Genomic DNA, 26,573 nt, shown 5'->3' with positions numbered 1-26,573 from the left:
TTTTTGTGAAACGGCCCAGATCAAAACCCCTTATGAGAAGCAATATTAAACAAAGTATTGACAGCCCATTCAACTGTTCCTCCATCTCTGTTTTTCCAAAATATGATTTTAGTTGATTAAGAGAAGACAGTGTCGTAAGTCACCAGGCAGAGAATGCTTTTAAAAAAAAGTTCTGTACACAAATTTGAACATGAAAGCTAATTTTAAGTCAAATAAGCACAATTCTTCATTTATTTTTTTATTTTTTCTCCAATGGGAGGGGTTTAACCCCTAAAACCCTCCCCTTGGGCACGGCTCTGTTGTAAAGAGTGTACGAATCCTGTAGAAACGCAGTAATGTTTTCCAAATAATGATTTCACATTGCTTCGTTTAATTTTGTAGAAAGTATCAATCGATTCAAAGTCATTAGTAGAAATTGATTAAATTACAAGACACATGAAAATACAAGTATAAAAACTTTATTTAGTCAAACAGGCCAAAACCCATGTCATCATCTGATCCCTCATCAGATTCTTCCTTTTTAGCTTCTACCTTTTCTTCTGTTAAAAGAGAAAAAAACATTTTTTAAGCAAATAGAGAATTTTTTTTTATTACAGACTTACTTCACAAAACTAAAGTAAACTTTAAATACGAAATTTTTATTTTATCTACTCTACATATTGCTTCAACATTAATTCAAATAAGTGCTATAAAAACTTCTCAGATGAGATTTTTTAGAATTGAAAGATAATAGGTGTCAATAGGGTTAATCAATGCTCATTTCTTCACAAAAAATGATATATTTATAGTTGCAAGGCATAAGTGGTATGAAGAAATAAAATGTCTTAACTATCGAACTCTAAACTTAACAAGAGCAGGGGTAACCAAAAGTATTATTACAGTAGAACCTTGATTATCTAAGCTAACAGGGACCGCTAGTGCCTTGGATGTCAGAAATCTCGGTTAATAGAAACTTTGCATAACACTTACCAGAATAGCAAATTTTTAAAATGAATTCACTAAAAACACAATTAATATTTTTTTCAAAATATGAAAATGAACACAAAAATTAATGCTTTACAGTTAAAACACTAAAATAAAAATATATTTTATTAATTTTTTAAAAAATAATCGACATTTCTTACAATGCCAAGTTAAATATTGAAACATGCACTTAAAAAAACAAATTCCCATAAAATATTCTTTTTTAAACTGAAAATTGATTATACAGTAGGTGCCACTTAATGTGATCACGGTTTATGTTATCAGAATCACGAAGTCTCGGAACAGTTGTATATTTACGTGTTAAACAAGTTGGATATTGTAATCAGTCTTCGTTTATTGTTATCACTTATTCATAAACTAATTTTTTTTTCCCTATTTTGTTTCTTAATCAAAATAAATACAAAGACAAATCCTGAAGAGTAGTTCCCGGAAAACAAGTTTGCTTCTTATCAGTAAAGCAGAATATTTTTCCCTGCTCAGTTACACTAGAAACTTTAATCGAAAGTCTAAAAGCGAAACCGTGCTAGAAAAGGGGCGAAGTTGAATCTGCTTTGAAACTGGTTTACAAATATCAGGGAAAATGATGAACAAGTCAATGTTCCGCTAATGCTGCAAAAAGCTGCGCTTTTAAAATGGGCAAAAAGACTTAGTTGTGTGTGTCCTAGATTCTTTTTGGGTATTGTTATCAATCGGTTAATGTTAAACTGTATTTGTCTCAAAGTGATCACATTAAGCAACACCTACTGTATTTAGTAAAATTTACATTATTTTAAAAACAAACTTTACTAACGGCTCAGTTAACAGAAACCTCAGTTAATCGAGTTTTTACTGTATTCTAAAATTCAAATGCCATAGTTAAAACGGCTACATAAGGATTAAAAAAAATAAAATAGTAATAATCAAGAACTGAAATACAGTTGGCTCTCTGTTTAACGACTTTCAAGGGAACAACTTTCAAAAAATCGTACTTAGGTAGAAAGCATCCTTAAATAGAATGCTTTTAACACTATGGCGGACCAGAAGAGACCGTGAAAAGCCATCGTTAAAGAGAGAGTCAACTGTATTATGAAGTTGAAAAAAAGAAACTGCAAAAAACTTTTTGAACATGATCATGCATCTTATATAATTAAAAAAAATATTTACTAAGAAAGAAAAACCCATAGGTAAATTCAAATACAAGAGCAAAACTAATTATAGCTTGGTAGAGGAACCTGGATGATTCCCTAAAAAACTAAAAGAACCTTAATGAAATTTCTGGCTTACAGGGACAGTACAAGCTCAAAGTGAAATTCCATGAGAAAAACACATGGCTAAAAATATTTTAAATAATTTAGTCGCAAAACTTTCCTTAGAATACACTCTCCGAAATGTTAACTGCCCATATTGTAATTTAAAATAGATATAGTTGAAAAATGTACTTCAGCATCACTTACTCTTTAATCTGTTTTAAATACAAAACTAACAGACAGTAAAACTAAATAACTGATAATTTTGCAAATAAAAACTAAAATCCAGATACAGAATGCTAAGAAAAATATTTTTTTTCTTGAGATAAAATATGCAGTTCTACTCCCAAAGGCAAAATACTTGACAATATTCTGCAATGTGAAATCATTTGCAAAACATCTTTTTGCAAGTATATCAAGCATTCTATACACAAGCAACCAATATGACCTTTTCAACTAATCAGGTCTTAAATAAAAATATCTTCTTACAACGAGCAAAGATTGAAAATTTTATAAATGTTCGAACCTTACAGGGGTCTGTCCAGGATTTTTCACAGGGTCTGTTTTTTGTGAAAAATCAAATAATTTTGTGAAAAAGGAATCAATTTTGTGAAAAATCAAAAAATTCCCCCCCCCCAAAAAACATATATATATTTTTTTAAATTAAAACTAAATTTTAGAATTTAGAGATGGCACAAACTGCATTAATTAAACTTAAAGTTGAGTGTTTTCCTCTTCTACGTCGAGAAAATCATTCTGGATTTTTTTCCTGATATACTTTTTGACCCAAGACACTCTTAAAAAGCACAGCATTTTGTTCAAAACTTATAAATTCCGTGATTTTAACAAAAATAAAAAGATATTTCAATTGTTTACCTCTTAACAAAGCGTAATAATCATTAAAAATTCGAAAAATCGGATTCCCATTGTGGATGCAAAGAGATTGCAATTCTCAAAGTGAAGGCATCAAAAGTATAAAAATGGCTTGTAAAAGAAATATTTTTGATAAAATTATTTTAAAATTGCATTTTAGAGTCCTATGATAAACATATCAATATCTGTGGACACAGTTGACCCAAAAAATAAAATAAACCATCTACTTAGCATTTTAATTTTTGACTCATAACAGAAAATGGAATTTTGTTTTAAAAACTTGAAATGAGAGCTCTAACAGAAATAAAGAGACTTTTCATTTATTTGAACCCTAATAAAGCGAAGTTAGTTTGAAAAGAGAACAAAATATGATTCTCATATCGGATGTTAAAAGATTGCTTTTTTCAAAATGTAGACATCTAAAGAAAAAAAAAACGGTAATTAAAAGAGTTTATTTAAAATTAATCATCCTTATTAGCATCGAAAAATCAAAACCCATAAAATTTTCTCCCAAAATAACAATTAAACATCGCACTGCACCCATAAAAACGCAAATATTGACAAGCTAGCAAAATGATGAGAATATTTTCTAATCAAGTCATTATAAAGGTTCAACGCCAGACGCTGAGTGGTGATAATTTTGAAGTTGGTAACACTATCTGAAGCGTTCATATTTTTTCCTCACCCTTACTATCCCTTTGCAGTTCTAAGTTCATTTCGCATATACACTGAAGAGCCAAAAAAACTGGTACACCTGCTTAATATCGTATAGGGCCTCCGAGAGCACGCAGAAGTGTCGCAACACGATGTGGCATGGACTCTATTAATGTCTGTAGTAGTGCTGGATCCAATTGACACCATGAATCCTGCAAGGCTGTCCATAATTCGCTAAGAGTACGAGGAGGGGGAGATCTCTTCTGAACATCACGTTGCAAAGCATCCCAAATATGCTCAATAATGTTCATGTCTGGAGAATTTGGTGGCCAGCGGAGCTGTTTAAAGTCAGAAGAATGTTCCTGGAGCCACTCTGCAGCAATTTTGGACGTGTGGGCTGTCGCATTGTCCTGCTGGAATAGCCCAAGTCCGTCGGAATGCACAATGGTCATGAATGGGTGCAAATGATTAGACAGGATGCTTACGTACGTGGCACCTGTCACAACACATCAAGACGTATCAGTGGTCCCATATCAGCCCCACTGCACACACCCCATACCATCATAGAGCCTTCACCAGCTTGAACAGTCCCCTGTTGACATGCAGGGTCCATGGATTCATGGGGTTTTCTCCAAACCCGTACGCGTCCATCTGCTCGATACAGTTGAAAACGAGACTCATCAGACCAGGCAACGTGTTTCCAGTCTTCAACAGTCCAGTGCTGGTGTTCACGGGCCCAGGCGAGGCGCAAAGCTTTGTGTCGAGCAGTCATCAAGGGTACACGAGTGGGTCTTCGGCTCCGAAATCCCATATTAATGATGTTTCGTTGAATTGTTCGCACGCTGACACTTGTTGATGGCCCAGCGTTGAAATCTGCAGCAACTTGCGGAAGGGTTGCTTTTCTGTCACGTTTAATGATGTTTCGCAATCTTCGTTGGTCCCGTTCATTCATGATCATTTTTCGGCCGCAGCGATGTCGAAGACTGGATGTTTTACCGGAATCTTTATATTCACGGTACACTCGTGAAATTGTCGTACGGGAAAATCCCAATTTCTCCTCTACCTCGGAGATGCTATGTCCCATTTCTTGTGCGCGGACTATAACACCACGTTCAAACTCACTTAAATCGTGATAACCTGCCATTGTATCAGCAGTAACCGATCTAACAACTGTGTCAGACTCTTGTTGTCTTATATAGTCGTTGCCGACCGCAGCGCCGTATTCTGATTGGTTCCATATCAATTTATTTGCATACGCATGCCTATACCAGTTTTTTTGGCTCTTCAGTGTATATATTATTATTGTTTATTAAATCATGAGTGGAGAAAAGTGCTTACCAATGCCTTTTCAGAAAAGTTTACAAAAACACCGCTGCTAATTAGCTGTGATAAAACAAACAACCATTATATTTATTTGGCAGTAGCAATTATTTATCGCTTGCAGGAGCATCCCAAGAGCGCCGATTTTTTTTTTCTTCAAAATTAGCCGATTTTGTATAAGCTGATCCCTCTAATTTGACTTAAAAAAAGATTCCAAAAATTATTGGTTTATACACAGAAATATGCGTTATTTTGCTTTCAGATTTGCTCTTTCAATAAACAATTTGTGAAAGATCCGATCTTGTTTATCAGAATTTTGTGAAGGGTCTGTTTTGTTTGATCGGGATTTTGTGAAAGGTCCGTTTTGGTTGATCGGATTTTTGTGAAGGGTTCGTTAACGGACCCAAATATCCTCTGGCCAGACCCCTGCCTTATGTGCAAAAACCATGTTTGTTTTGGTTAATTTTACATGCATCAAGGAGCAATTATAAATTACTAAAATAAAATGAGTCGAACTGGGGTAGCACATAAGACACTTCAAAACTTTCTAAATTATTGAAACATTTTCAGAATGCAAAAAGATTGAAATCTCATACAAGACAGGTAATTTTTGGCAATGCAAGTGTTTTACTGTTGGCATGTTTCCAAGAATATATCGCAATGCGCGCCAATACTACCAAATGGTTTCAAATACTTGAATATAGTTCTGTAAAGACTCTAAAAATGTAAATGCATACAATTTTCAGGCACAAAAAGTACATACCCTTAGCAGGGGATCCACCAGCGGCTGGTGCACCACCGGCAGCAACTGCACCACCACCTGCAGGCATAGAGGCAAGTTTCGATTTTCCTGGAAAATGTAGGACACTTTTAGAGGATGCAAGTAGCTAACAAATTTCATTCATTGCTTAATTCATACAATGCTTTCTTTAGATATATGTATATAAATATATATATTTTAAATGTACATTAAGCTTACTTAAAATAAGCTAACCGACTGATTAGCAATTGATCAGAAGACAATCAGAGCTGCTTAATAAAATGATAAGTAATAATTTATTCCATCACAACTCACGCTTAATGGTATGCTTGCCAGATGTCACTGTTTAACCGTGACAGTCCCAGTTTTTTAGACAAAATCCTGGTGACCTGACAGTTTTACTTCACTTCCCAGTAAAAGATAAATTTTATTAGTGATAACCAAATCAGTCATTAAAATAACTAACAGCCAAGAATTATTTATCATACTACTTAGCTATTTGTGACATTGACATGTAAAATCAATATGGGATTGGCTAGTGAAAATTTTTACTTCAGGAATACAAATAAATCAGAAATATAATTTTTACATTAATCTGCTTGTGTCATATTATACACCTGAAGGAGGTTTATTAATAGTAACCATTTGTTCACAACGGAAAGAATGAACTCAAGAGCCAGGAGAGGGGAGGGGATTTCAGTGTCCCGCGATTGTACACTTCAGAAAAATCCTGGTTTGACCAGGTCAGTCTACTTCACATCCCAGTAAAAGATTACTGCATTTGAAACATTTGGCAAAATTAATATCGGATTAGGTTATGAGAATTTTCACAAGTTTAAAACCAAAAATGATTTCCCAAGTCCTAGAGAATGAAAAGTATATGTAAATATTGTTCACTTTTCTATTCTTCATTCGGAGTTTTTATACTTACTAAAGGAACTTATAACAGGGTGGCAACAGGAACAGTGAAAAAAAAAATCCCTGTTTTACACTACACTATGACCAAAGTACTGGGATACTTTCGAGAAATAAGACCAATTGCTCTGTAATTTTTCACATATGGCTTTTATTCACTTCAAACAGCTGAGAATAAGCTATAAATTTCAGAAATAAGTTAACGATTTAGAATTAATATATTTTCGTGAAAATACCCCTTCAGTTTTCACTCAAATGTTACTAAACTTTCTTAATAGCCGACAGCATATAAAAACTTAACATTTAAAATCCAAAAGATAGAAAATTATGAAATAAGAAGGTTTAAATCAATTAATTTTTTACTGTGCATGCACGAATAATTTATAACCTTCATAATGCTAAGCCCAGACAGATCCTGCGACTCATAATGAAATTCCAGCTGGATATCTTTAAAATTTAAAAAGTTATCAGCGATCTAAAAAGTCGAATTTTAATTCGCAATATTGGCTTGGATAGATTTTTGAAAAGTGTACCAATACTTTTGGTCGTATAGTGTACATTACCAATGCTGCATTGCTTATCTGCACTTTTCGTTGAATTTGAGTTAGTCACCAGGTAGTTTTTTGTCACATATTTTGCCCAAATAGAATGTTTTATGGTCATTTGCCAATAAGAAATATTTTTAAAAAATTCAGAAAAATGTTTCATCTGAATCAAACACGTGAAACTCAATTTTAAACGGAAATTTCTAATTTTGAACTAAGATGCAGACAACATAGTACGGCTGAATGAGAATGGTTTTCTTTCTTTGCCCTTGTTTTTTAGCCCCCCCCCCCTCAGGGTCGGGTCCCCACACCCCTAAATGAACTACTCTAATAACCAGATAGGGATGTTTACTTTTAAATACTGCGGGGAAAGGGGGGGGGGCAATCTGGTTGAACATTTCAGAAATCTGGCAAGTCCACTTAAGATTTTTTTTCAATCTTTTAATATTTATTATATCGTAACAAATCCTATTCAAGTTCTTTAAGCTAGTTGTAATATTATCGTTAATGAAATTACATACTCTGATCTAGACATGGATATTAAATTTTCTTCAATCAATTGTTGTGAAAATCATGCAAATTAAATCTGGATTCTCCCTTCCTAGGCAAAACTGTATCTTTAGAAATAAAATGTACTTATGTAGGGTACAATTTTATTCTGAAGAAATATATAATCAATGTTTTAAAATTTCACTAAACTGCTTATAAGCACTTAAAATTGAACAACCGAACCTGTTTAACTTTTGATTGATTCAGAACATTTCCTTTAGCAACAAGTTAAAAAAAAAAACTTTATATGGGAGACAATTGGTCACTCAGATCAGGGAAAGGAATAAAGCACTTGACTGGCAGCAGACAGTGGGTAACCAGGGATTGCGCTAAGCATTTCGAATTGTTCGCCAGTTAATTAGCCAAATTTCAAAAGTCTTAGTCAAAGACTAACTCATTTTATTGGTTTTCGTCTGCAAAAATTTAATCAGAAAGTGAAGTACAACTTAATTTTTGACAATGTTTTCAAGATAAGGGCAGGTGTGTATCCAGGAATTTTTGTCCATTTTAAGGAATTTGGTGAGAAAAAAAAATGCAAATTAAGTAGTTTTTCCACAAATCATATGGAATTTTGTAAAGGAAAAAATGGCTAAAAACAACTTTAAGTGATATCTATCATTTTTTAATAAATTTCAGAGTAGAAATAAAAGCTTTTAACGAAAAAAAGACTTCATTCCTATCTTACTCTGATGTTTCAGACATCGAACACAATGAAACAAACGCGCCATTCAAGAAGGCATCCGCCAACACTTTCTACTCGGTAGCCACGCTGCACACTCGATATCCAATCAGCGAGAGGCAAACATCATCCTTCCTTCCGATCGACGGTAACGCTCTGATTTGATGCTAACGCGCACCTCAATCTGCTCGGAGTGGTCCGAGGATAAAACAACTTTCAGTGATTGCTAGTATGGTAGTTTTGTGAAAGGTTCGTTTTTAGGGGTCCAAATTTTGTGAAGATATCTGTTTGCCGATTTTACTGCATTGGTGAATGCTTAACGCAGTCCCTGGTAACCATTTTACTGGAAATGGCTGGGCAAATAAGCCGTAAAAACTAGATTACCTCATTTTAAAGGTGAAAGCTTGCAGATTTTGAATGTGTGTTAATGCTTATATTTGCAACAGAATTTTTGTTTCGAGTTCATGTCTAGGCAACCATCAATTAGTTAGAAACAGTAGTACACAAGGGTGATAAGTTAGACTATGTATTTAAGAAGGAAAATCAAATATATTTTTTCTTTTCACCCGTTTTATTTGCTTAATACTCAAAGGTATTGAATAGTAAATAATTTTTTTTTTCATCAAAAAATTTAATACGTCTAAAAATGCTTATGATTTTTTTCCTACCCGAACTGAATTTGGTACTCCTGACCGTTACCAAATTCAGTTAAAATTATGCCATAAGTTTATTTTTTAGCAGGAAGCTTCCAAATCATAGGCTTACTTTTAGTTTCAGTTCCACAACAACATACTAAAAAATAATTTTGACAAAAAAAAAAGGGGGGGGGGGGGGGTAGATCAATGGTAACGGTCGTACCGGTATGTTTGTTACCAAAATTAGACCTTTTAGATCTTCCATTTTAAGCATATTTTTATCAAATTGTCTATCATTTTACTTCAAAATAAAAAAAAAAGAACAAAAAAATTATTTTAGAAAGGATATTCTGATTTTTTTTTTTTACTACCAACAGTTTAGGCAGAGTTAGTTCTCAAATGATAAAATCTATTGTTCTTTTTTAATTACTATATTTTTTTCATCGCATTTTACTTTATTGTATTTCATTTTGTTATGCAAAACTACAGTAGAACCTCATGTTTAAATCCCATTTTACTGAAATCCAGCTTAATCATGACATTTCTTGGAATTTTATATTGCCTGTTTTTCTATTTCTTTGCACAGAGTAAGAAATATTAAACTTTTTTTTAAGACAGTGAAAGTACTGTACATCCTTTTCTATTTTCTGTCCAACAGTTTGGAAAACCTGTAAATTTCTAAAAAATATACCTTGTTTATTCGAGATTTGCGATGTGTTTGTTTGCAGAAAATAATTCACATGAAAGCTTTTTAGCTAGAGTAGTTTCCTCTGTACAATCTACAAATATTGAGAAAATTAAACATGACTGGATTTAGTCAAGGTATTTTGAGTTATTTCTTGATCAGTTAAAGTAAAAATTTAAATATTTATTTAAAACCTTTGAAAATTTTTTTTTTAATGCCGTTCATACTTGAGAAATATTAAAAGTTTAAAATTCATTTTGTATGTCCATTGTTTGTAGTAAAGAACAAATAGAAAAGTTTTATTTGTGAAAGTATTTAAATTAATTAATTTGAAAAAAAATTCTTAGAAATTCTTTAAGTATCTTACACATGATCCAGGATCAGAGTTAAGTTGACAGTTACGTCACGATGCACGGAAGAAAAACCCAAGTTAACAGATAAAACGTCACACTTACTAGCTACTTACTCATCCCACTTGCTTCACAAATAAAATAAGAGTGCCATCCGTCTATGCGCTACTATTGGCTGACGAGTTTGATTCAAATGGATGTTAAGATCTGCAATGCTTCGCTTGTAAAATTGAAAATATTTAACCCCTGACACAAATTACGACTAAAAAAGTTTATGTATGTGTGAGTTTAATCCGATTTCTTAATTGAAGAGCATAATTTTACCTGAACAAGGCAGAAGGAACTATTTCCTTTCCATTGTCAAGTAAGCTTACAGTCAAGTATAGTATACTTATATATAATTTTAAATTTAATAAATTAATAGTATTGTTTAATACAAATACCTTTCATACTGCAAATGTTTTCAAAAAATAAATACCAAAAACATTGATATTTTCAGAATAAATATATATCAGAAAATTACTAAATTTTTTTGTGTCTATGGCAAGAAAGCTGAAAGAATCATATCCTTCACCTGATTAACAGAGATAATGTAACCCTGCAATGATTAGACAGCAATTATGAAATCACTTCTTGCCCAGTAATGCAGGGTAGAATCTAGAACCGGCTTTGAAGAATGATAAAATTTGAAATCAAGGTACTATTAGTTATCTTACACTATGTGCGAGTTTAATCCAATTTCTAAAGTGAAGAGCGTTATTTTACCCCAACAAGGCAGAAGGAACTATTTTCCTTTGCTCTATCTCAGCTTATTTCTCTATTGTCAAGCAATCTTGCAGTCGAGTACTGTATATTACTTTTATATAATTTTAAATAATTTAATAATATTGTTTAATGTAAATACCTTTCATACTGAAATGTTTTCAAAAAATAAATACCAAAAACATTGATATTTTCAGAATAAATATATATCAGAAAATTATATTGCTAAATTTTTTGTGTCTATGGCATGAAAGCTGAAAGAATCATATCCTTCACCTGATTAACATAGAGATAATGTAACCCTACAATGATTAGACAGCAATTATAAAATCACTTCTTGCCCAGTAATGCAGGGTACAGGGTTCATACTCAATTTGGATAAAAAAATTCCATGACTTTTTCATGACTTCATAAAAAATTTCATGACCTTATTACACAAAGAGAATAGTATTATGTAATGTCAAAACTTGCCAATTTTCGGAAATAAGCTTGAGAAAAACTTTTACGTGAATGCCACTACCTCATTGGAGCACTTATTTGTGAATGAAAAACTATCAGTGCACATTGCAGAAACTAATAAATTAGTCTTGTTTGTATTTAGCATATAAATCCAAGTAAAGTAAAAATATAGTGAAATGTAATACACTGATGCGTAAATGTCTAATAAATATTTAATAAATAAGGCAGAATAGTAATAATGGGACAGAAATTGAATGAGTCATTATTACTAAGTTTTCAATAATAAATTCACTTCATAAAAACATTGCCCTTTGGTGTCAATAGTGCACCAATCACCTACGTAACTTGACTGTATATTTGCTCATTAAAGTGAAGCCGCGTTTTTCAGTAAATTCATTTTTCTAAACCAGATATTTCAGCTGGCCACAATAATCAGTTTTGCGAGCTATATATAGGGCATCACTGTTTTAGAATATTATAATTCCCCTATTTTCATGTTCTATTGCCTGACTAAAGTCTTCGATTTCTAAAGCCTTGAACATATTGAGATAAACTCTGATCAAATTATTAATGAATTTTTACACGTAGTTGAAACCAACTTGGATGCAATGTAACTACACTTTTTGAGGGGGCGTGGTAAAATCAAGAACGTGCATTTCTACTACTACAGAATATAAACTATAAGAAGTGCTGAAAATGGTGAATTCAAAATAAGTGATGCCTCAGTAGTAAAATCACATAATGAAAATAGGCGAGCGGCTGTTACAGAAGCGGATTAAATTGGATTCCAAAACTCGAATTTGTTTTTGAGATCGTTCAATTTACATGCAATATTACTAAATCACTCAATATTTCTAGCGCTCTTTTATCTATTGTTATTTTCTTACTACCCAAGACATTTTTCCATGACTTGAAATAAATTTCCATGATTTTTAATGAAAATATTAATTTTTCATGACTTTCCAGGATTTCCATGACCTGTACGAACCCTGAGGGTAGAATCTAGAACTGGCTCTGAAGAATGACAAAATTTGAAATCAAGGAACTATTAGTTTTACACCATGTGGGAGTTTAATCCAATTTCTAAAGTGAAGAGCATTATTTTACCCGAACAAAGCAGAAGGAACTATTTCCTTTGCTCTATCTCAGCTTATTTCTCTATTGACAAGCAATCTTGCAGTCGAGTACTGTATATTACTTTTATATAATTTTAAATAATTTAATAAATTAATAATATTGTTTAATGCAACTACCTTTCATACTAAAATGTTTTCAAAAAATAAATACCAAAAACATTGATATTTTCAGAATAAATATATATCAGAAAATTATATTGCTAAATTTTGTGTCTATGGCATGAAAGCTGAAAGAATTATATCCTTCACCTGATTAACAGAGATAATGTAACCCTGCAATGATTAGACAGCAATTATAAAATCACTTCTTGCCCAGTAATGCAGGGTAGAATCTAGAACTGGCTCTGAAGAATGACAAAATTTGAAATCAAGGAACTATTAGTTATCTTACACCATGTGCGAGTTTAATCCAATTTCTAAAGTGAAGAGCGTTATTTTACAGAAGGAACTATTTCCTTTGCTCTATCTCAGCTTATTTCTCTACTGTATATTACTTTTATATAATTTTAAATAATTTAATAAATTAATAATATTGTTTAGTGCAAATACCTTCCATACTGAAATGTTTTCAAAAAATAAATACCAAAAACATTGATATTTTCAGAATAAATATATATCAGAAAATTATATTACTAAATTTTGTGTCTACGGCATGAAAGCTGAAAGAATCATATCCTTCACCTGATTAACATAGAGATAATGTAACCCTGCAATGATTAGACAGCAATTATGAAATCACTTCTTGCCCAGTAATGCAGGGTAGAATCTAGAATCGGCTCTGAAGAATGACAAAATTTGAAATCAATGAACTATTAGTTATCTTACACCTAAAACCATGTAAGCAATGCAAATTAACATGATAAAAAGAATTATTCCTTGCACCAGATATATACCGTAAAATCCTGAAAGTAACCCCCCCCCCTATTTTCAAAAACAAACTTGTTAATTTCAGAAGGGGGGGGGGGGGTATAATCGAGATTTTTTTGGAAAATGAGACAAAATAATTGTTTTTAGTATTAATTTTAGAGTACAGAAAAGAAATAACTAAATAAGAGTTAATATTAATGAAGAGTGAGAAATTAAATAATAAAAACCTGTCAATTTTCTAGTAATAAATTGCATGTGGGCGCCATTTTTTCGAAAGGATTTTATATCTTAGTTGGCGAAATCCCTATAATTTATCGCTTGAAAATTCATTATGTACTGAATGTAATAAGGTTACAGTAAAAGAAGCAAAATCTTAATGTTCTTGTTTTAGAATAAAAGCAAAAATTGCAATCACGGCTGTCAATTCGCTACGAAGATCGTTATTTCGAAAACTCAGCGTTGCAAAGTTCGCGTACGCAAACAGAGACGAATCTCTTATTTGATTTTGTGAAATATACATTTCTGATGATCGTTAACTTGCTCAATTACTTTATTTTTCCTTTAAAAAAGTTATTTTTAAGTTTCGCACTTCTTTTTAAACAATGCATTTCCAAAATGGCGCCACGTTTCAAAATTCAAAATGGTGTCGTGTTGAAGATTGTTCATTTTCACAAGTCAGAACAAAAATGCTCCTTCCAAAATAAATAAAAAGCAGAACAGTCATAAATTTCTGCTGTAATACTATGAAAAAAAAAAAAAAAAAAGGCGCCCTAGCATCAAAAGGAGTCTAGACATTTTGGAAGGAATAAACCATGGAGACCATTTTTTTTCTTTTGTTCAAATCATTCTGTTTTCTTCCTTTTTTTTTAGAAAAGAAAACCTGCACATTGGGGCTGAGGGGGGGGGGAGGGAACTAAACCTCTGTAAATGCTTCTCAAGTAAAGCAGAAAATATTATCCTTTTTGTTTTTGGAAGGAGTGAAAAATGAAGATGATCAGAATTTTTTTCAGAAGAAAAGGGGGGAGGGGTATAATTGATAGGGGAGTTAATTTTGGGATTTTACGGAATATAAAATAAGATCTCACTTTTCATCAAATCGAGGGTTGATTATATTAATAGCATGAAATGGGAAAGCATGACTTTAAAAACTATTTTTTTTTGAGCAACAAAAAAATAACCCCAAATTTAACGGTTATTACAATAGGGTACTTTTTGCCCAGAATTGAAACTAATCACTAAAATAAAAACAAGCAAGTTCAGTTAAGTGAAATATAATGCTATGAATCGATATCATGTATGCAATGTTAAACAAAGTATGAATCATGGATAGGATCTTTAGAAGGATCTGACAATCTTAATCACATTAGGGAAGTACCCTCTAATATACATAACATTTTTTTATTTATACTTTTTCCATAGTTCCTTCAAAAATGTACAAATGGTGCTTCACTATACAGTCTAATCAGTAAAATCAACTAAAAAATAATGTGGAATGTGGGATGTCATGAACCATCCCCCCCCCCCCAAGAAATGACTAGAAATGATATAGTTTTGTAGGTCTTAAGAATTAACGTCCAGAATAAGTTTCTGGAACTATATTAAAATTAAGCCTTGCGGGGAAACAGCATATTTTAGAGGGCCCCTCCAAAGGGATAAGTTAACTCTTTAATTATTTCTTACTTAATGGCTCTCTAACATTCTACTAGAGCTATATAGATGATTCACCAGCAACATATATTCACAACAGAATTATTAAATTATGCTTTTAAATAACATAAATACTAAATTTAAAATGAAATGGGGATTTTTCATAGATTTAAGCTATTTGGTAGCAACAAGAAAATTATACTACAAAGAAAAAACCAAATAATGAGAATTTGCTTAAAGTTTCGTACAATCCCAGTCTCTACCAAAAAAGTAGCTTCAAAAATTTAATCACTAAAACCTGAAAAAAATCCACTATGTAATGAAAATAAAACAAAATAAGTAGGTACAGGTAGGATAGCACATGTTAACATAACTTTAATATTAAGATGCAAAAGGATTGAACTCCGTTGCAATTTTCGGCAAAGTACGTCATGCAAACATGCAAGGTTTCCAAAAAATAAATTTTTACTAAATGAGTTATTAATTGGAAAAATTCTTATTTCTCTTCATTGGTAGATGACTTGAATGGGGCACCATATATTGAGAAGAAAGTGAAACTTTTTGATGATTCACTGAAAAAACTGCAAAATTGGGAGAAAAATCGCAAAAAACGGGAAATAGAAGCAAAAAAACTGGAGTCTCCCATTAAAAAGAATAGCCGGCAAGTATGGGCCATTAGTATCAAAGCATTATTTCAGCTAGTATATCATGAATGTAAGAACAAAGCCGAGACTGCATTGAGAAATTCAAAAGTTAACTGTATTTCGTCAATAAAATTTATGATTTTTGTAATTACATAATATTTTAGTTAAAATATAAAACAATTCATAAAAATTAAATGAGATATGGATTTATTTAATATCCCTGTCCTAGTGTTTTAATCATTATAACAATGTTATTAATTAAAACACCTTATTTCAGCATGTCAGAGAAATTATATTAGGTTTAGTATTAATTTGACTTTAAATATTAGATATACTATGTCCACATTCAAAGTACATTAATACATAATGTTTATGCAATTAAGAATTTTAATTATAGTCAAGCTTTACAACATCCTATAAATTACTCCTGTAAAGGATTTGAATGCTTTTGTGAATTGGGCAATTCCTCGAGAAAGCAGAGGGTATCTCTCACCCCCCCCCCCCGATTAGTAATTACATTCCAAAATCTTTTAATATTTAGGATTCCATATAGCATACCATTTGTAATTATTTCCTCAACATTCTTTCCACTCAATTCAGAGATAACCTTCTTCGACCTTTCCTTGTCAACTTCAATTCCTACACTTCCAAGGATCTTCTCAATATCAGCTTCTGATGGATTTTTGTTTCCTCCCAAAGAGGCCAAGAGGTAAGCGGCTACGTAACGCATTCTAAAACAAAGGCATTTTATTAAAATTAAAAAAATAATAATAATCCATATGCATAGAATTGGCAATTAATGTTTCCCATTTCTTTCAGAATGGGGCTTAAAAATCATAATTTTTATCGGTAAGATTTGATTTTCAAGTTGGACGAGCGGACAATGTTGGATTCCATTCTATTGTAAATTCTGTAAGTGGTCGCCATGTAAAATGCTCACTCAGTATATAGACATTTTTAAGAATGATACTTAATTGAATTATGATTTTAATTCTTTGAGAGAGCAAAGGGTGCCACTTTTGATTAATGAAGGGATGCGCCGACCAAAACTCCTTTATGGAGCAATCTTGGAAGCAGGAAAATGGTGTTTGGCACAGCTTGGAACAGTAAAACTTAGAATTTGGAGCAGCCTGGAGCAATAAAGTTGCAAGTTCGGAGCAGCCTGGAGCAGTAAAATTGCAAATTCGGAGCAGCCTGGAGTAGAAAAATGAAAATTCAGAGCAGACTGCAGCAGAAAAATTGCAAATTTGGAGCAGATTGAGCAGCAAAAATATAAATTTTGCACCACTTCAGGAGCAACTATGTATATTTCACACACAGAAACATGTGTGACGTGATAAAATGAACGAAGTCCATTTCTATGGCAGTAGAAGGGCTCAGACTTGGCTGCGGGAGCTTTGCTTTTCTCGTGAAAGACGGACAGTACAAGCCCTCTTCTTCTGAAAACTCAAGATAAGAACGGTTGAAAATAATGGTCAATACAGGCCTTTCCAAGTCAAAGGAACAGAATCATAATAAATTAAAACAAACGAAGTTTTCAAAAGCGGATGCAATTGGATAATTTTGAAATGCGCAAAAAATAGGCATTCAAAAAAATTGTAAAAACAAGTTAACTTGATAATCTGCCAGATATGCTAGAGGAACTGCAACTTTAAAAATCACTTTTAGAACAAATTTGTCCAATTTTTGAGCAGATAAGTCCATTTAGCGGTCTTTTGGCACATCCCTGTTAATGATATTTAGAACAAAGCGGGGGGGGGGGGATTCTAAAATTTTTTTTTTTCCAGTTAGAAATTATGTTGCCAGCCCAAAATTTTTGGTGCACTAACAGCCCTTGAACAGACTATATTATTATATAAAGGGGCTAAATTTTTTGCTCAAGAAAAATGTAGAATCTTTAATACTTTTGAGTAAAACAATGCATTCAGAAATTTTATTTAATCCAATGCTTTTTTTATTCTTATGATCAGTATTCCCCATGAAAACTAACTTTGATAATTCAAGATGCAAACTTGACTTCTTTTGACGCTAAAGTTATTTGCCACTTGTCTCGTCAACATTGTAATTTTATAGAATATTTTTGGGTAATAATATTTTATTTAATATTATTAACTAAAATAAGATGCAAAAAGATTGCTGTTCCATTTGCATAAATCATCAGGGGAGCGTAAGTGTGCAATAATTTCCGAGAATAGGCAAGCTTCTAGTTCTACAGACGGCGTTAGACATTCTTGACATATTTCTTATTCTTACCTTAAGCCCAGAAACTTCTGAAATAAAATAGAGCATCCCTCTCTGTACCAGCAACAAGTTGGATCAAAAGTGCAACAGTGAAAATGCAGGGGTCTGTCCAGGATTTTTCACAGGGTCCGTTTTTTGTGAAAAATCAAATAATTTTGTGAAAAATCAAATATTTTTGCAAAATTTTTTTTTTTTTTTGCAAAAACGGAAGTTTAGACTCTTGAGGTGGTGGAAATTGCATCATTGACACTTAAAGTTGAGTGTTTTCCCTCTTTTCTGTTGAGAATATCATTCTTTAGTACTTTTCTAGTATTTGGGGGGGGGGGGGGGAGAGAGGTATCGCTCACTGGGGGGAGATAGGCACCCCTCAAGTATCAATATTTATCTACTATTCTACATCATGTTAAATTATACTAGAAATGTTATTTGTATAGTATTTAAAACAACTGTAAGAAAAAAAAATCAGTCAGGGGTTCAGCATTTAAATTTTTAACCCAAGACACTGTTTAAGAGCACAGAGTTTCATTTAAAACTTATAAATTCCGTGATTTTACAAAAATAAAAAAAAAAATTTATTTGTTTACTTCTTAACTAAGCGTACTAAACATCGAAAATGCGAAAAATCAGATTCCCATAGCGGATGCAAAGAGATTGCAATCCTCAAAGTGAAGGCATCAAAAGTATAAAAACGGCTTGTAAAATAAATATTTTGGATAAAATTATTTTAGAATTGCATTTTAGAGCCCTAAAATAAACATATCATTAATATCTGGACACAGTTGAAGTAAAAATAATAATAATAAATAAATAAAATAAAAAATAAACGATCGATTCAGCATTTTAATTATTGACTCATAAAAGAAAATGGAATTCCGCTTTAAAACCTGAAATAAGCTTTGTTACAAAAATAATGAACCCTTTTCATTTATTTGCATCCTAATAAAGTGAAGTTAGCTTGAAAAAAGAATGAAATATGATTCTCATATCGGATGTAAAAAGATTTCGTTTTTCAAAATGTAGGCATCTATAGAAAAAAAAAGGTAAATAAAAGAGTTTATTTTAAGTTAATTATCCTTTTTAGCATCGAAAAATCAAACCCATATAACTTTCTCCCAAAATAACAGTTTAACATCGCACCGCCAGACGCTAATGGCGATAAACAGTTAAACATCGCACCGCTAGACGCTGACCAGAGCCATAGAAGAGGAAGGGCTAGGTCTTAGCGCCTCGAAAGTAGGAACGGAGGGGGAAAGTGCCAGTGACGTCACTAGGTACACTCGATCTGGGACATTTGTGTTGTGCGTGCGTGCGTAATTCCTCACTCTTTTCCCGTTTTTATATTATTTCTTGAGGGTTAAGCTTCAAAAAGGAATGAAATACAAGGGTAAATGCTTTGAGTCCCATCGACAAGTTAATAAGCGATACGAAAAACAGTAAACCTGATTAAAATCTACAATACAAATTTTTAGTTTCTCTTGTGTATTTTTGGATATTCTTTAGCCAATATTCCTGATTTAAAGGGGTAGAAAGCGGAAATTTCGCACAATAAAATTGAGCTTATAAAGAAATGAAAATAATTTACTGTGCTTGTCAAGTTTCCTCTCGTGTGTACATAATTTTGTCAGTTTAGGCTTTAAATAATATTAATAACATTGTTATTTCAATCTTGTCTCAAATAAAATGAAAGAGATAAGATTGATATAAGGAATAATTAAAACATATTTGAATTTCGCGATACCATTTGAATCTAAATACTGCCGATATGTTTTAGAGAAAATTATTTTTTACGAAGTAACTATAACTCTGAACAAGAATCTTAACAAACGTTGTTTTTGAAAACTGAAGTAGAACCTCATTAACCTGGACTAATATAGGATCCAGGTCATCTAGATTGTTTAAAACGACTTAAACAAAACAACCTTTAAATTCAATCAATGTACATAAGTAAAATACTTGAACACAGTAAAAGTTGTATTTTGAATTCAAGAGAATGAAATATAAAGCTGCATTAAAGAAAATTAAAAAAATAAAAATACAGCCTTACAAGAATACATTATTGTACTAGCGCGTTCTTCATTTATACCGTATGTACATTTAAATGGTTTTCCCAGATTAATGGGTGTTTACTGAAATTATTAATCAACATTTTATTCACTTCAATTTATAAATAAAATATTGAAATTCAGCAACGTAAACCAAGTTTAAAGTTTCAATGATTATCGCCAAATTTATAAAGCTAACTTATTTGTAGACTGAAAAATTTCTTCATGTCTGAATTCTACAAAACATTACGTTACAGTAATTAATTGAAATCTTTCGGAATATTCTACAAAGTTTTCTTCTGTGATAAAGTCCATTTAAAAAAAAAAAATGTCGGCGTACCTTTTGTAATCAGAAAGTTTTTCGTTCAAATATCGGATTCTTCCAAATGTTCTTACGCGAGAAAAAAGTTCAACAGCTTTTTTATATAGGTCAGGAAATTAGTCTTCCAATACAGAAGAACAATTACCGTACTACCCCGCATTATTCGGCATGCCGGAAAAAAGCGAGGTTGACCAGCACGCCGAGAAATTCGAATTGTCCGGCATGCCGGATAATTCGGGGTTTATTTCGCATTAAAACAAAAGTAAATTTTCCCGTTCCGGTCCAATCAAAAGTCAAACCACTGGAAGTAAAAAAATAAATAAATCGCGAAAGTAACCTTTTTTCAAAATAAATGTGCATTTCATATAACATGTGCGTGCTATTTATGATAGGACATAACTAATGGATTTGATTACATGCCAATAAAGTAATCAGTTCAGAAACAATCATCGTTACTGCGATTTATTCATATTTTTTTTACATAAAAATATTTTAGGTTCCTTTCAGAGAGGTAAGTTTAATTTTTATTTATTGAAGAGCTATGGTAAATTATTTAGCACTGGTTTAGGGGCGGACTCTTACTGCTTAAATGTTTGCTTACATAGTTTCAATTTAATTTTTATAAAATTATTTGTTATCAAACAATATTTTTCTTGTTAAAATAACAAATGGCATTGTTAGTAAATATTTTCACAAAATTAAACTGTTTGTTAATATCAATAAGATATGAAAAGAATTCATATTCATTTTTAAGCTGATCATATATTTTTTATATTATTATTATTTTTTTCCTAACCTCGATTTTTCCGGCATGCCGGAAAGGACCAGGCAAGTGTTATTGAAAATCTGGTAACCCCCAAATTTTGCGGCATGCCGGATAATGTGGGGTAATACGGTAAATGTCCAAGCTTTTGTACAATCACAAAAACACTAATGTATCTGATTTGAAAGCTTTAAATGATCACAAAAAAAAAAGAAAAGAAAAGCTCCTACAAAAATAGATACACGATTGAAATAATCACGATACGGTGCTCATTTTACATGCGAATTATTAATTATTTTAAGCATGGGGATACAGTGTTCAAGAAATTGTTTAGTTAAATCTATTGAATAATATTTACAAAGAAATTTCATGCATTACATCTAGATATTGTAATTTTACGGTTGAAGGAAACTTATTACGGTCTCACAGTGCCGTTAATAAACTTATTAAATATCATTAACTTGCAATGTGACAGGGTTGAACCAAATCCTGCATTAAAAAATAACTTCGTACACCACATTTTATGAAATTTGCCTAGCTCTTTATCTTAACTTTTTAAAATTCTTCCTCCAATTATTTATTGAAGCAGCTTCAAATTTAGTATTCCATAAAAAAAAGCATTTAAAAACAGAAAAGAAGGTTGTATTCTCAATTTTTTGATGTGTTTTGAGCTCTTTGAAAATTTTGAAGGAAAGCTTAAGTTTCCAGAACTTTTTCAGTACTAGGCCATCAGCACGTGAAGGCATTTTCAATACTTTCAAATATAATTACACACAAATATTTTCGATTCTAAAAAATGTGACCTTTAATGTCTACTTTAGCATAACGTGGAGGAAAAATGACCTGCAACTGATATAGCGCAGGAGCATATTTCTGAAAAAACCCTAGTCAAATGTTATGAGACATTTCCAAATTAAAAAACCTTGAAAACAATATTCATATCCTTATTCATAATAAGTGATTTTTAAGCTTGTCTGGGATTGGCCTGGGCCCCTTCAACTGCTTCTTTAACAACCCTTGTACAGAGAACAAATTTTTAAATTGTATTTTAGCTAAGGCATACAGCAGTTCTTTGGGCACACACACACTGGATTGTCCCGCATAAGGCCCCTAGACCCGCGGAGTGTACCCGATGACGTCAAAAACGAGTTTTCTACTCTCGCTGTCCTTTCGGCGGTGGAAGGGAAAGATCAAAGGATTGAGCTAGCCCTTGTAACTTTTATGGCCCTGGACGCTGACGCTAAGTGGTGATTAGTTTGAATTTGGTAACCCTATCTGAAGCGATCACATCCCTCCCCCCCCCTACTACCCTTTGCAGTTCTAAGTTCATTTCGCTGTATATTATTGATTATTAAATCATGAGTCGGGGGAAAAGTGCTTACTACGCCTATTCAGAGAATGTTGACGCTTTTTCAAAGAAGTTTACAACAACACCGCTGCATAAAACAAACAAGCAAAATTATAAACCAAACTGACTTTCAGCTGTTAATTTCTTTCAAAGAAACCAACAACAGGCATTATATTTATTTGGCCGTAGTAATTATTTATGGCATGTAGGAGCATCAAAGGAGTGCCGATTTTTTCTTTTGCGAAATTAGCTGATTGTGTATAAGTTGATTCCTCTAATTTAACTTTAAAAAAAGTTCCAACCATTATCGTTTTTATACAGGAAATATGCTGAATGCTGTATTATTTTAATCTGAGATTTGCTCTTTCAATAAACAATTTGTGAAAGATCCGTTTTTGTTTATCAGAATTTTGTGAAGGGTCCGTTTTGGTTAATCGGGATTTTGTGAAAAGGTCCGTTTTGGTTGATTGGATTTTTGTGAAAGGTCCGTTTTGGTTGATCGGATTTTTGTGAAGGGTCCGTTAAAGGACCCAAATTTGCTCTGGCCAGACCCCTGAAATGGTTTAAATTCAGATAAGTATGAATCACAAGGTTACTGATCTTAAATGTTCTTTCTATACAAATATTCTTAGCATATTCAAGTTTTTTTTAGTACGTAATACGACGAAGTATTATTCATAGCACAGTGATTGTATTTGCTAGGAACAAGGAAAAGATTTTAAGTCTTTAAAGTGCTGAACTCGATCTCTAACTCCAGTACGTTTTAATCGACTTAACTTTTACACATTTAATTTCACATTCAATATACAATTTGTGATATTAAGTAGCAGATAAGGAAAATGGTTACAACACGTGGTTCTAGGTTTAACACGAAGTCTTTTAGTTGGAGCTTTCTTCATTCATTTTATTTCGACAACTAAAACATTACAGAATAAATAGAAACTGATGACTTATTTTTCAAAACAATTTTTAATTACATATTTACCTTTAAGTCGCTATGGACACGAAACGGGACCACTTACGAGAAATTCACACGTAACACAAAACGCAAAAGACGAATCACGATGAAGATTGAGCTGCGAATGCCAATCACAGTCACAGTGAAATTTCAGAAAGCGTAAAGATAAGTAATAGGCAGTTTAAGGAGCAGCAGGTTTTTGTTCTTTATAGAAAACCAAAATTATTTTCAGCTCTAAATATATTTTTTCTTCTCATGATGACTACATCGGTTGAGATTTTACTTAATTCTAGTTATTGTTGCATCTTCAGCTCTGTGATTGTCTCTTATCAGAAATGATTCCGTTTTCGCTGAGAAACGGGGAGTTCACAATCACTTCATAAAAATCTAGTAGTTTCAAGCTATGGGAAATGTGACCTATTTTTATGTTCTCCTGGGGAAAAGGGAATTCATAGCAGCTCTTTGAACAAACCGAGATCAAAGGTTCCGGCCGGTGGGAGGAAGTAGGAGGAAAAAGCAAAGAGTCTTTGGGAAAAAGGGGAACCCTTTTAGCTGCTCCCCTATGCTGCAATGCATGCGACTGCAGCGTAAACCAAAGTTAACTGCTAGAGAATGGGCTCCCAACGTGTAGAAATTCCTTTTCAAACTCAAAATTCATAGATTAAAATCAAAAACATCTGAAAATTCTTTAAGAAATACGAGGAATAATCATCACAGGTGTTCGTCCTACATAGAGTCCCTAAATTGTTTTAAAAAACTCATAACATAAATAAAAAAATTCTTTTGCGACTTATTTTTTAACTTTGTAAAATTAAGTTTTAAAACAATAAGTGCAAACTTATTTATTTACTCTATGTTTATTACAATTTGCTAAAAATGTATAGATGTGGCGTATAATGCAGACGAAATTTTGTGGGTTTCCGCGGTTAAAGTAAAAGAATACGAATTTCTCTTTAACTATCCTCAAAAATGTTTGGAAAATTGATGGAAAGAAAATAACTGCTTTTTTTATTCTTAACAAAGGCTTTCGAATCTTTACTGGGGTCAAAAACATTTGGGACTATTTATTATAATGAAGAAGCCGGTGTTCTGAGAACGCCATTTTGTGTCGTGATGCGGAGGTGGTAGTAGGTGGTTACATGTCAAGCTGTTGGACATTTAAATATCCCTACTTTGAGTGTTCAAACCCTTTTTTTTCCATATTAAGTTGAACGTCTAGCGTTCATCATGACGACTCAAGGTTTACCAATCCATTTTCAAGAGCATTTGCAGGTAAGTTCAAAAGTAGAGCAATATATTTGGAGGCTGATGACCGCAGAGCATGAGCAACGGATATTTCCAATTAATATAATTTTAAGAATTTAGTTATGTATATTTTGATGCTGTTTCACCTTATAGAACAAGCAAAATACATAACCACTGATTATTCAAGCAGTATATTGAACAATTTTCAGAACACTATCTTTGAAATAAATCTGATTACACCACGTAACATGATGATTTATGAAACGCCCCTAAATGTTATTATTTTGCTATTTGTAATATGCTTAAGTTTCATTTTGTTTTTTCTTGTCAATTACATTGTTATCTTAACTATAACTATTAAGATTAACTTTGAGTAAAAATTTCATTTGAAACGTGTAACTATTTCTACTGTAGTCGCACATTTTCCCTTCAACCTTTGGTGGTGAAGTTTTTATGCTAGTCAAAATTATAGTTCAAAACATTGAAAGCGCATCAAGTGGTTAAGTTTGATGGCTAAAAATTTGGGTTTGAGATCAGCAGCATTTTTAATTTTTTTTAAACAAGTTTTTTTTTTCAGAAAAAAGGAAAAAGATAGAAATCTATTTCACTGAAAGCCCCAGTATTTTTCACTATTTTAAAGATTCAGAAACATTTTAGTTTTGTTTTTTGTTAGGAAAGTGATGTGTTTAGTAAGTGAATAAATTTCCAAAAATTCGAGTGTACTCTGAATGAAATAAATCAGACCTGTCATTTCAATTTTACAGGGGGGAGGGTCAAGAGCGGGCAGTCAGGGGGGAGGGGTTATCAATTGGACTTCTCCCCCTCCCGTGTTAGACAAATAGTGTAATTACGCATTTTTATTTTGTTTTCCCCTATAAAATATTTTAAACATATATCCTTTGCCTTATTTTTGAAGTTACCGGCTTGTGCATGTTCGGTGTATCAAAAAAAAATGAAAACTGCCCACACAGTGTCTGATCTGAAGAGAGCAAGCCAGGGCCCTAAACTATGGTCCCCCAAAAAAAGTAACATTTACATAATTTATGTATCTTAACTAATTTAATATCTTTCCTTGGCTGCTTGAAATGGGGTTCAGTGTAGAAATAGGGAGGGAATGCAGGGCTTACATTTTATTTTTACGCTAGCATCCTCCTGCATTTACTATTAATTATCTCGGCGCTTTTTGATTTCATTAATTATGTTCATACCTGTAAGTGTCCCTTGACCTTTTTTTTCCAAGACCAAACCACTGACAGGGTTGATTTGGTATTCTGGTTTCCATTAGTTTGGTTTTTACTAGAGCTGGGGGTATATTTCAATAATTGGGAATCTGGCGATTTTTCTTCATTGGCGTTAATTTTAGGCTCCAGTGGCTGCGCAAGAGGTATTTTTCTTTGCAAATCAAAACAAAGAGATTTGAAACATTTATTAACATCTTAGGGTTACTGTAAATCAGCAGGGTTACCAAAATAAAATTATTTATGCCAAAAATGAGACGACCGTACCATATTCCCAATTATCGAAATATCCTCTAGAGTTGCGGAGTGGGAGAGAAAATGTCCGACTCTAGAAATTTTAGAGCCTTCTACTCCGATTTTGATCCTTTAACTCTTAAATCGGTCATTCTGACTCCAAGCTTTGAGAGAAAATGACACTTAGACTCTTGGAATTTTTAACTTTCAACTCCCAACTCGCTCCTTTTCCCCCAAAAGCCATCAGACTCCAGCATAAATTGTTAAGTTGAAGTTTTTGGAAGGTTGATTTTGAAGGGTTTTTTGATCTTATTGAGTTATTCTTCTTGGATGTTGCATAGAAAAACATTATCACCCTTGACGGTGATTGGTATAGTAAATTAACTTTAAGACCTCCCCTCTCCCCATTATTTTTAGACTTGGGTTTCCTGAAGAAAAAAGGCAGCAGTTTTGAACTTTGGTGATTAAATAAATTTTTAATTAGCAGATTTT

The 26,573-nt window shown here is 32.5% G+C and overlaps 2 protein-coding genes across 2 annotated transcripts in view; one reads left to right on the top strand and one right to left on the bottom strand.

Annotated features, from left to right (window-relative positions):
- Positions 1–442: 442 nt before the first annotated feature.
- On the bottom strand, positions 443–23,524 carry LOC129219902 (60S acidic ribosomal protein P2-like). Its single transcript, XM_054854217.1, has 4 exons — positions 23,392–23,524; positions 16,249–16,421; positions 5,821–5,907; positions 443–539 (listed from the first exon to the last, which is right to left on the bottom strand). Exons 2-4 carry the CDS (start codon positions 16,418–16,420, stop codon positions 463–465), a joined length of 336 nt encoding a protein of 111 aa, XP_054710192.1. The 5' UTR covers position 16,421; positions 23,392–23,524; the 3' UTR covers positions 443–462.
- An 861-nt stretch (positions 23,525–24,385) lies between these two features.
- LOC129220127 (clathrin heavy chain 1-like) overlaps positions 24,386–26,573 on the top strand; it is a 94,344-nt gene continuing 92,156 nt past the window's right edge. Inside the window, 1 exon segment of the mRNA XM_054854471.1 lies at positions 24,386–24,636. Coding sequence (XP_054710446.1) covers positions 24,592–24,636 — 45 coding nt within the window. The 5' untranslated portion in view covers positions 24,386–24,591.

This window comes from Uloborus diversus, chromosome 4 (genome assembly GCF_026930045.1).
Source record: "Uloborus diversus isolate 005 chromosome 4, Udiv.v.3.1, whole genome shotgun sequence".
Classification (NCBI taxonomy): Eukaryota; Metazoa; Arthropoda; class Arachnida; order Araneae; family Uloboridae; genus Uloborus; species Uloborus diversus.
The sequence above is the reverse complement of the archived record's forward strand: the minus strand, read 5'-3'. Positions and strand labels throughout refer to the sequence as shown.

Bases quoted from the DNA above. Each gene is read 5' to 3' on its own strand.
- LOC129219902 (XM_054854217.1), bottom strand. From the start codon at position 16,420: ATGCGTTACGTAGCCGCTTACCTCTTGGCCTCTTTGGGAGGAAACAAA. The intron at 5,908-16,248 runs GTATGCTATATG...TACATTTTCCAG, and splicing joins TGAGGAAATAATTACAAATG to GAAAATCGAAACTTGCCTCT. The intron at 540-5,820 runs GTATGTACTTTT...CTCTTTTAACAG, and splicing joins TGGTGGATCCCCTGCTAAGG to AAGAAAAGGTAGAAGCTAAA.